Source organism: Drosophila arizonae, chromosome 4, assembly GCF_054131065.1.
Source record: "Drosophila arizonae isolate 15081-1271.41 chromosome 4, UAZ_ARI_1.0, whole genome shotgun sequence".
Lineage (NCBI taxonomy): Eukaryota > Metazoa > Arthropoda > Insecta > Diptera > Drosophilidae > Drosophila > Drosophila arizonae.
In genome coordinates, this window is record NC_142924.1 from 17,158,078 (window position 1) to 17,170,149 (window position 12,072).

General features: G+C 34.7%; 2 protein-coding genes across 5 annotated transcripts in view; both read left to right on the top strand.

The window, feature by feature from the left end:
- Positions 1-910: 910 nt before the first annotated feature.
- The window catches only part of LOC149269297 (uronyl 2-sulfotransferase homolog pip-like), a 54,798-nt gene continuing 43,636 nt past the window's right edge, over positions 911-12,072 (top strand). Inside the window, exon 1 of one of the 4 annotated variants that reach the window (XM_089468370.1) lies at positions 911-3,548. In XM_089468370.1, coding sequence (XP_089324496.1) covers positions 3,460-3,548 — 89 coding nt within the window. In that variant the 5' untranslated portion in view covers positions 911-3,459. The remainder of the gene's footprint in view (positions 3,549-12,072) is intronic. The other 3 variants (XM_089468367.1, XM_089468368.1, XM_089468371.1) reach the window with 3 other exon arrangements.
- Positions 10,536-12,055, top strand: LOC149269298 (arrestin domain-containing protein 2-like). The gene has a single exon (XM_089467294.1). It carries the CDS (start codon positions 10,710-10,712, stop codon positions 11,892-11,894), a length of 1,185 nt encoding a protein of 394 aa, XP_089323420.1. The 5' UTR covers positions 10,536-10,709; the 3' UTR covers positions 11,895-12,055.

The following is a 12,072-nucleotide window of genomic DNA, read 5'->3' on the forward strand; positions in this document are numbered from 1 at the left end:
AAACAAAAAATAAAGAACGACAATTAAAAACCAAAATGAAAACTTAAACAAGAATTTTAAAAATACCAAAAAAAAAGGAAAAAACGTTTGTTTCATTCGGAATTGCTTACAGCCATGGCTATTTCCAGGCGCTGATTGCGCTCATCCTGGCCAAAAGGCTGGCCACGACGGCGTCAAAGTTAAGGCAGCGGCCAAGGCTCCAGGCGTGGCTCTAACTGGGTTGGTTGACCCGCATGGCGCATAAACCCGGGCAGAGCGATAGCCACAGGTACGACTATTGATGCCCCGCATTCCTTTTGGCCATACCCAGTACCACCTCCTCTGCCACGCCCACGCACACACAGCTCTTGTCATCTGCTCTGGCTGTTTGCTCAACTGTGGCGCTGTTTATTGCCGCCAGCTGACTTCACTCGTCACTCGCTCTGAATCTCTCTCTGTCTCTTTCACTCTCTCTCTCTCTCTCTCTTTCATTCTCTTCCCCTCTCTCTCTCTCACTCTCTTTAGTACCCTCTGACCATCAGCTGCATCACCTGCAGACTAGGCCAAATGGCGTTGATAAGCCCAACTGCGAGAGCCGCTCATAAAATGGGTGAAATACCAAATGATCCAGGCGGCAGTAACCGACTGCCTATTACCTGCTAATACCTGGTAGTACTTAATCGGCTATAATAATTAAGTAGACTGCCCAATGCTTACTAATGCTAATAGTTTGCTCAATAATGATAAATTACTAAACTTTAGAATTTTTTTCTTAATTATTATAATTTTTTTTTTCTTAAAATTTTTTTCTGTTTTTATTTGCTTACTTTTATTTATTTATTGTATTTATTTATTTTTTTTATTTATTTTTTTTTTCCTTAATTATTATTAATATTTTTTTCTTGGTATTTTTTTCTGTTTTCATTTGTTTATTTTTATTTATTTATTTGATTTTATTTTTATCTATTTTTTATTTATTTATTTTGTTTATTTTTTCCTTATTTATTATTATTATTTTTTCTTAATATTTTTTTTCTGTTTTCATTTGTTTACTTTTATTTATTTATTTTTATTAATTTATTTTTTATTTTTATTTATTTCTTTACAAATGAAATAAACCCAAATTGATTTTGATTTTATTAAATTCTTATACAAAAGAAATTAATGAACAACTGTTGCAGCACACCTCGCAGCTGTCATGTTATGTGTCTGCTGCTGCTGCCGAGTCCACAAACATGCACAAATGTATTTGTATTTGCGCCGAGAGCCAATTGAAGTTGTTTACAATTGAGTTGCACGTTCAGCACAATTGTTAAACCAGCAACAACACTGACAACAACATTGACTACAACAACAACAACAACAAGAGAGAAAAACTTATTGCAAACTGATAAGCAAACTGTTGCCAGACACTGTGCAAAGTGGCCAACAATTTCAGTTACTTCTAAATGAGCATTATTCTGCTCAACGTCATTATCAGCACGTATGCTCATCATCAGCATGTATCATCATCATCATCATTATTATTATGATTGTGGTTAGCTTGTATGACACATCAAATTCAGTTTTCGTCCAAAAATCTTTGCAATCTGCTGCAAGAAATTTCTTTAAACAATTCATGATTGCAAATCGATTTCAATTGATGCTGCATCTGTCTTATATAATCGCGCCCTCTCGCTCGCACACACACGCGCTAGTCGCCTCACACTTATCTCAGCTAATTGTCGTTAACATAAACAACAGCAATTAATTTATGTTTGTTTTTTTTTTTATGCTATTTGTTTAACTCTTTTTTTTTTTCTTTTGTTTCTTTTGTATAATTTTTTGTTGACTTGACGTTTTTCAATTTTTTTATCAAGAAATTTACATGAATTTTCAGCTTGTTGCAAAAAGTCGAAACAATCAATTTTTTGCTGCTCGATTTATAAAAAAAGAAAAACTAAATGCAGAAAAAATAAAAATAAATGAAACAATATATATGTATATTAAAAGTAATTCGGTAAAGCGCAAACTTTTTGGCCAACAGCCGACAGACGCCAGCCCGAAAATTGAGATATCGCAACTGGACAGTGCTTGCAAAAAATATATGCACACAAATTACTATAATAAAACTTGTTTATCGAGCTAAGAAATTATTGATATAATATTAATTAATGTAATTATAATAATAATAACGGGAAATTAAAGTAAGTAATCCTAAAGAGGTGCTAAACTAATTTTCTTTACTCATGTTTTACTGTACTTTCAAAACCGAAGTTCAGCTGTTCAATTCAAGTCAAAGACTTCATGAAAAGCTAGTAAACATTTCAGTAACTCAAGTGTCAATTGTGCGTATTCTTACAGCTCTCACTGTTCTACAAATAAACATAGGGTCAATGTGCTCCAAGTGCGAGACGAACTGAAACATGTAAATATAATTAAATTCTAAAGAAATTTCAGCAAAAATATTTTCAAAGATCAAATTTGAGAGAGGTGGCAAAAGAATAAAGATTAAAAAAAAAAAAAAAAAAAAAAAAAAAAAAAAAAAAACTATTAATAAATTGCTAAACTTTGGCCGGAAAGGTCAAGTTTTGGTCCAGCGGGCGTAACAAAAGACAAACCTGTTTAGATATTTTGTATAATCATTTATATACAGGTATGTATATATTATATTTCTATACAATTCCAGAAGAAAGAAATGCTGAGCAAGCTCCACAGAAGAAACACATCTGTGCAAAGACTGACGACGAACATTAATTATTACAGGCAACTGACTATTTATTATTATTTGAGTAGTTGTATGACGACGGTTTGGTACGTTCACAATCTGTTTAAATATTAGCGACCCAAATAATGCACAAAACAAAAAAAAAAGACATCGACATTAAAACTCTAAACTGTGGACAACAATAACAAAAATGCAGACATCAAATGGCGCACAGTGACGTCCCACGATATTGTGCCACTGGCCCATGAGTTAAAGAGCGCAAACGAAGAGAGATGTTCGATCGAATGAGTGTGCAAAAGAAAATGGTAAAAGCAGCTGGCAGCTGGCAAAAGCAGTAACAGCAACAGACACAGCAACAACAAACGGTAAACGTAACTAGCGCTCAGCGCAGACGCAAACGTCGACGTTGCGTCGAAGCCGCCGCAGCTACAGCAAAGCCGATCAACATTTGAAGTTGGGCCAAAAAGGCGGCCAAACGCTCACAGGAACATTCAGTTGTGCCGCGAACGTTGTGCGCTACACACGTGACTCTCTCAGTCTCTGTCGCTGTCGTGCCGGGCAGCCACATAACCGTTAACGGTTAAACGCAAAAAAGCTTACAGCACTTACAACAACAGCAACTGCAATCTTGTCACAGTGTGAAAGAAGAGAATTAGAAAAGCTGCTCAACGCTGAGCCAAGAGTGTACTACATTTTGTCTCTGCGTATGTGTGTGTCTGTGTGCGAGTGAGTGTACGCGTGTTTGCATTTGTGTGTATTTGTGTGCTTTGTAAATGTCTCTGAACACCGATCGTTCGTACAAAATGAAGCTGCGCGATGTGGAAAATGCCTTCAAATACAGGCGCATACCTTATCCTAAGCGGTAAGTCATTAAAGATAAAATATAAAAAATTAAAAAAAAAAAAAAAGAAACTAAATAAATAATTAAGATATTCATATAATTTTATATATTTTTGAATTGTTTTTATGCTTGTCTTTTGGATCGAAATTGGTTTGATGCATGTTATGGCAAACCGGTCATAATTGCTTATTGGACTCCAATTAGACTTGACGTGCACTCAATTCTTGCTTGATTCTCAGTTGTTAACTTTCGGTTTTTCAACTCGCATCGAGCAAAAGTGAAACGTTTTTTTTTTTTCTTGAGAACCGATCTGAACCGATGCAAGTGAAAAAAATCATATAAAAACGCATTTCATGGTCAGCTGCAACTGCAAATGCAGCTGCCGCTGCCGCCGCATTAGCCATCCAATCAGAATACTCTTAACGTGCTCCAGTTTCAAATAACTTGAAGTCAACTCAAATTTTTTATTTTTTTTATTTTTTTGCTGTTTGTTGTTTTTCAATTGTTCTGCAGTCATATTTTATTTCGGGGCCAGTTTTTTTTTTCTGTTAGCCAAAAAAAAAAAAAAAAGAAAAAGAAAAACCTCGAAAACTCAAACTCAAACTAAAACTCAAATTCAAACTCAAGTAGCTACAGTGCCCACACCAGCTACCGATTCTTCTTCTTCTTTGTTGGTTTTCTTTTCATCGGTTTTTGTTTAGGTTCTGGCCTGCCTTTTAAAGCGCTCAAATGATGGCTAGCTGGCTGGCCGGCTGGCGGGCTGGCCGCTCATTAGGCGCTGCCCGGACTATAGCGGGCCGGGCCATTAGTTAAGGTGTTTTGGCCACGTTGCGCTGCGTCCGCTTATTGTGCAACTTGTGGCAAGACCCAAATGTGTTGCAATTGAGAGCGCATTAGATGTAAGCTAATGATATACCGAACAAACACTTGTTATGGCCTAATTGGTATTTGAAAAAAGCCAACGCAAAAAAAAAAGGCGTTGTTTGTTGATGTTGCGGCTTTTCTTGTAGGTGTGGGAATTTGCTTTAGCCTCAAGATGAATAAACATTAGGAAAATGTTAATGAAATAAAAACAATCAGCAGAGCGGGCATAAATTCATAACGAATCACAGCAAAGATATGGGCCATAAGTGAATTTTATTTTTATTTTATTTTATTATATTTTTATTATTAATAGTTTACTGTACCTTTACGTAAATAATTAATATGAAACAATTTAAAATGTGAATTTTAAAAAATAATTAAAAATAATTATTATTACATTCGGGTTAATTTTTTATACAAAATTTAAAAATTAAATAATAATAATTTGTTTTTATTTCGCTTTAAATTGTTTGTATTTTAAGAGTTGAATAATTTAATCCAATCACAGCTTCATACCAAATTACTTAATAATATATTTATGTCTGCTGTTGTCTAGTAGAACTACTTAAAGTTAACGTCATGTTAATCAAAATAAATTAAAAAAAAAAAAAAAAAAAAAAAAAAAAAACCAATTGCTAATGCTAAAATGAATCAATAATTAACAGAGTTTTGATAATATTATTAATATTGAAATGCGATAAAATATTTATTTAAAATGAAAGTATTTCATATTAAGTAAAATTTCAATTAAAAAAGCCACTTAAATTTAATGCTAAGAATAAAATATAATAATAAAAACAATATTATGCAATTGAAATATTACAACTTATAATGAAAGAAAATATTATTTTTATATTTGAATATATTCATCAAAAAAAGGTTTGATTTAAAAAAATTATTTATTAAATAAAATTATTGTAGTTGCTATTATTATTATGTTGTACAATTTTTTTACATCTCATATAAGTAGTTATTCCTTATAATTAATTTAATGGTAAATACGAAGAGCAGAACTGACGCAGATTTCAGTTAAAATAAATACGAGTTAATAAACACGTATTTAATTATATTTTCCAATATTGTTGTCATGTTTAAATAGTCGCCCGTCTGTTAAGAAAATAAATTACTTATTTATAAATTAATTGCATTTAACTTTTCGTCGGGGGTTTGCATTAAATTTTACGGTCATTTTGACAATTTGTACGCTTCGGTCGTTTGGCTATTTTAATTTAGTCAGTCAGTCATTCATTCAATCAATCAATTGGTAAACAGATTTTAATTGGTATTGCAATTAACCGAAAAAAGAGTGAAAAACTTTTGTTTACACCACAAAATAAAATAAATATTTGTTGCCGTATTGCCACACTGGAAAGATTTTAACAAAATCAAAATAAACTACAAATATTTATGCGGGCATTGAGCTTTTATTTGCATTACTCGTGCCCTTTTGCTGTTGTTGCTGCCGCTGCTTAATTGATATTAATTCAATTAATTAATTGCAAAATCGTTGCATCGTTTGATCATCAGAACTCGCTACAGTGGTTAACGTGAGCAGCTTTTGAGTGTCTGTTGTTTAAAAATGCATACACAAAAATGCACTTATTAATTAACTAGCCATTTTATGCACCTCTTGTTGAATTTAAACAATTAAATTACATTCATTACAGAGAATGCTAACTAGGAGAGTGCTGAACAGTGGAAAAGTATTGTAGCAGTAGCTTTTTAACAGAACTGTCAGAGAACATTATCTCTTAATCGTGTATTAACAGCAGTAGCACTGTTAAGCACTTTAGCACTTGTTATTGTCCTTGAGTTCTTTGCTGGTTCTCATCAAAGCTTTACAGATTCTCTCACACACACACAAGAATCTTTTGCTGCACACTCTTTTTATGTGTATATGTATATCTGTTAGTAAAACAATTGTTATGCCGCATGCAATGCATGCAGCTATCAATAAAATTCGCTTGTATGCATATAATTGCATATATGCATATGTATAAATCTATTACCACACAATAATGTGACGTCACACGCTACGAGCTGTGTATATTCAATTAGAACTTTTACACTTTCACGTACTTACGTCTCCCCTGTAAACCAACTCAACTCGCTCAACACTCTCCTCTACAGTCCCGCTCTCTTCTCTCATCATTCGCATTTAGCAGCTACTGTTGCTGTTGTTGTTGCTGTTATTACTGCTGTCTTCTTTGATCTTAGCGGCGCAATGCCGACGCCCGCTGCTTCTGCACTGCTTGATAGCAATTATGCCAAGCACTGCTTGATGACAATTAAATGATTTGGCTGGCAGACAGACATTCAACAGAAATCACTTGCAGCAGTTGGGCGCATTCATGCTAATTATTACGGCTTTCTTGTATTAGGTGTGACTGTTTGCCAAATGAACTTACATACGCACGCATACAGTCATACAGTTTTTCTGTTTGTACAAACAATTTATTAGCTGTTGGCCGGTAAATATTCCGTTCGTTTGTTTTGCGTCTTTGGCTGTTCCGTTTTATGCTTTTTATATTTACAACAAGAATGTGCAAGCCGCTGCCGCCGCAGACGGCAGCGAAAGCTTTAACAGTTAGCTGGCGTCTGGACTCTTTTTACATTGACCGGCGCCTGGCTAACAGGCTAGCATGTTACACATATGCTGGCGCCATAACAGTTGAGTCTTTCAACATTTACATGTATGTACATATGCCGCTGCTCTGTTACCCGCATCTGTTGGCTTGCCATGTTAACAGATCTTTTCGCACGCAATTTAATGCGAGTGAAAGCCTAAAATTGTTTACATTGCTGCCAACTATTATAGCCATTTTATAACCGCAACTGTTTAACGCCTTTTGGTCACACAAATTTTTTAGATGTTGACTAAAACGAGACACAGACACGCACGCCCACACTCCAAATCGCCAAGACTCTACTATAACAGTCCATTATGTTTATAAGAAAAGAGAAACAAGAGTTTCAAGAGAAATGGGACTAAGCGACTTTTGCATAGTCTTAGTGAGTTCCATAAACAACGCCCACCCACAAAGGGCAGCTGTTATACTGTTATATTATGTAAAACGGTCAAAAGTTCGCTATGTTTCACTGTGTAAACACTAAATTGAAAAATGCAACAACAACAACAACCAATTACAGACAATATATAGTAGAAGGTAAAAACTGATTAACACAATCATGTGAAAAATGTGCAACACAACAGTTTTGGCAGAAAAATAACAAACAACAGCAAAAAGTGGAAATGAAGTGAATAGCTTTCACTTGATATACAAATATGGACATGGCGGAGTCCGTCGACGAGTGGGCGGGGCGGACAATGCGTAATGTTAACGATAATGTACATCATAGTTGTTAAAGCGTTTGTTGTTGTTGTTGTTGTTGCTTTAGTTGGCACGCGCGACTGACTTGCAGTGCAATGCAAATGTCTTTAATATATAAGGGAAATAATAATAAAGAAAAGGTGATGTATAGGTAAATATTCACGCTAACAAAAATGGGTTAATGGCTTGATATTATTGTACATTATTTGGCACGTTACATAATACTACTAATTTATTAATAACATTTTTATTAAAACTTTTTTTAATACAATTTTATTATTTTATATTTATTGATACCATTCATAAAATTTGCTTTAAATAAATTTTGCATTATTAAATTGTGTATAAACATATTTTTTTTTTTTTCAATAACATTTTTATTGGTAATAATTTTTTGTAAATAACAATAAAAATATATTCATATTATTAATATAATATTTCAATCAAACTTAAGTAGTTAATTAGCTGAATACCAAAATTTTTTTTTTTTTAAGGTCTGTTAACACTTTACTGTTAATAACCCTTAACATTTTATAACACTTTACTGCTGCAGTCAGCTGCTACAAATCACTGTTTAATTTCTTGATTGGGGCACACTTTGACAATTCGCTAAATTTCTGACTCAGCTGGTCAACGCAAACCACTTAGCAGCTTCAGAGTGTTCGATTTATATGCACGTATATAGATATATATATAAAAAGCTAACTGGATCAAAATTCAGCTAGATGCTAATTGCTCTTTTGCAATTGAAGACGAACACTGACGCCCCTTTGCTTTCACTTTACGCCCTTTTTTGTGGCGGCGTCGGCATCTAATCGATTGTGACAGTTCTGCGGCCGCATTGCCTAATGGTCGAGGAGCCACCCAACCACCGCACCACCCAGCGCGAAGTCAGTTTTCTACGCTCGCTTAGTAAACCGAGCATGTTCCATGGTCCACGCTCTTTTGGGTGCCATAAAAAATTCTGCTCGCCAAGTAGCTGGCGCCCATAAATCTGCGCCGTGTGCTGTAGTTAAGGTGATTTACATACTCGAAAGACTCCACTCTGCGTCTACATCGCTGTCTCCATACTTTACGCCAGGTAGTTACTCACTTTCGCTCGTATATAAGTACAGCAATTGCAAAAAAAAAAAAAAAAAAAAAAAAAAAAACCTAGATAAATTAAATTGGAATTTGTTGCCGCTGTTTAAGCAAATACAAAAAGCAAAAACAATTTTTACAACTCTTGCATTAAATTGCAATATGATGAAAAAGAAAACAAACAAATTTTATGCAAACATCTGATCTGTATAAATAAGATTCAGAAGAACAGATCTGCTTTGAAATTTATTATAGTTATAACAGTATAACAGTAGTGAAAGGCTCTCATGAATCCGAACTTTGTAATCATAATAAATCTTAGTTGATATTAAAAACATATAAATGTTTTGAGATTCGCTTTGAGTATAACAGTATTATAGTTTTCTAAAAAGCAGGAAAAGGCCGTACAATGTCTGTAGAATTGTTTGAAGTATAATAGTATAACAGTTTTGCTTAAAGCGTATAGAAATGCCCTAATAAAGATTATTATTGTTATTGTATTATTTTTTAATTTCGGTGAATTAATCCCCTCTTCAAATAGAACAAATATATATAATATAATAGATTAGGTGTTGTAGTTTAAAATGAATTTTTATTTTTAATCAAGCTATGCAGAATTTAGGCATAACTGTATAATACCACTTAAATAGTCTAACTAAACTTCTGTTCACATAAGAGTTTATCTATTTAAGATTCGTTAGCTGTTAAGGGAACGTAGAAATATGTCCATTAAATTGATGCCTTTAGGCAGATTCTTGTTAATGAACCAGAGCTATGGGGGCTAAGACTCACCCGTAGCTCCGTTTGTTCATTGTTTATTGTTGTGAAAGGCTGAAATCAAAAATGGATTTTAATGATAGCAAACAGCAAGCATCGAACAGCAGCAAGCATATTGAAGTTTGAGCAACATGTTCGTAAAACATAAATCTCTTCAATCATTTTTTTCTTTTCAATATATATATATTTTTTTTAGTCTAGTCAATGTGTTACCAGCCACGTGCTGTGCGGCCCAAACTCTCGTTTCTCAGGCGTATTAAGGGCATTCCCATTTTGCCCATATTACGTCATGTTTTTGCTTCTTTTTTTGTTCATTTTGATTGACCGCCCGCTGCTGCCGGATGGGCTCAGTGCTGTGCGACTGTGTGGCAGGTGCTGTGACCCACACGTAACTTGAAGCAAATCGCAAACAGCGCACCTTTCACCAAAATTAAACAAAAATCAATAATAGATCTCAGAGTAAAGCGTACCTAGTCGAGTGCTTTGCATCTTTGCTCAGCTGCCTTTCTATGCAGCTGAGTCGCATTGCCAATCGACTAGCTCATGCGTGCAACTAGCTTAAATGAATTTCGGTTGGCAATGCGGCGTGGCAACAATTGTTCAGCTTCCTGAATGGCAAATCTATAAACTGGTTGCCAACTAGAAGAGCTTGTTTTCAGAAAAAGCTAATCAATCAATTTAGCTAGACTCAGCATAAATGTAGTATACAATTTTTTTTTTTTTAATAATTTCTAAATTGTTTTTAATGTTTATAAAAGTTATTTTAAATTCTTTACTTCATTTTAATGCATCAATAAAATTTTTTAATTTTTTTAAAACTATATTTAAACCGGATTTTTTAAATATTTTTTTAATAATTTGACAAAAATTAATTTTTATTAAAAATATAAAAATTTATTTTAACACTAAAATAATATTATTTTACATTTTTAAATGTATTTTAATGTATCCGTTCAATTTTAAAATTTATTTCAAACTCAGGCAGCTTTGTCCTTAAATATCATTAATTTTATATATTTTCCATTGGTAAGACAATGGAAAATATATTTAATAAATCTACTTAAATTGGAAATTAATAATGTTAGCGTTTAGTTAAATTGGATGGCACCACTTTACATTATCGCACACTATGCGCGCAATTTGTGAGTTCAAGCCGGATCTGCCGAGAGCACGCAGCGGCGAGAATTTAACGGGACAGATTATATTGAAGACAAGAGCTGCGGAATCTATCAAAAGTATTTACATCACATTTATTGGCCGGGCAGATGTGCATTTCGAGGAGACACTCGTTAATCGAGAAAGTGACGAAAAGACACCCGAAAGACTTGTCTCGACAGCAACCGAGACGTATATGACATATCGGACAGAAATTTTCGGCAAGGGAAAACTGCCAAAAGGCCAACATACCTTTGCATTTGCAATACCACTTCCATCGCACTGCCCCACCTCAATCTCGAGCAAATTCGGGAGGGTGTGGTATGAGCTGTCACTCGTAATAGAACGTAAGTGGAAGGTGAATAGGATACACAAAACGCCGATAGATGTGGTGCAGCCGTACGATCTAAGCTCAGATCCCAAATCTCTAGTCCCCATTGAGCATGAGGCAATTAGAAAACTTTGGCGCTGGCCCTTTCGGCCCGGCATAATCAATCTGTGCCTCAAAGTACCATCTGGTGGGTATTCGCCTGGCCAGAAAATGAACTATACCCTGGATGTCCATAATAAGTCGAAACGTATAGATGTTAAGAGTTATACAGTGACTCTAGTCCAGGAGTCCGAATACTTTGCCAATGGGTATCGACGCGTAAGCTCGCGGTCCGTCTACAGCGAAACAAAGAGTGAGGTAGTGAAGCATCTGACGAAACGAACGATAAGTGCCAGCTTCGAAATACCATCAGTGGCGCCCTCATCTCAGATGAAGAGCATAATCAAGGTATCGTATAAGCTACGGCTAACTGTAATATTCTCCGGTTGGCACCTGAAATGGTATATCGAGGTGCCTGTTACAATTGGCACAAGCCCATTGGCTTCCAGCTCAGTCGGTGGTTCCAAGAAGACGCGTAAGAGATGTAAGCCTGCTTTACCAAGACCAATGCCTAAGCAACGCAGCACCCACTCATGTTCATCGGGTGCTTCGTATGTAAGTCTACCAAAGCGGGCTATCAAGAAGAAAGATTTATCGGATGTATCGGATGGTGTATCGGATAGTGAATTGGGAACTGTAACAAACATCCCCTCAGAAGTCGTGCCGAAAGTGTGTTCAACATCTCTATCTCTCCAACTAATTTCAATCCTATACGCTGAATTCTTTTGAAAACAACAAATTTCAACACTTTGGACTGGCTGCTGACCTAAAAATTTTAATTTGTAAACTGCTTTCTAATTCTTCAATCTTAGACAGCTTTGGATTTTATTCACTTTTTTATATAATTGAGACTACATATGAATATAAGACTAAGACTTCGAAATTAACAATGGTATTTTAAATTCAA

Excerpts from the sequence above, each read along its gene's own strand:
- LOC149269298 (XM_089467294.1), top strand. The coding sequence starts at position 10,710 with ATGCGCGCAATTTGTGAGTTCAAGCCGGATCTGCCGAGAGCACGCAGC.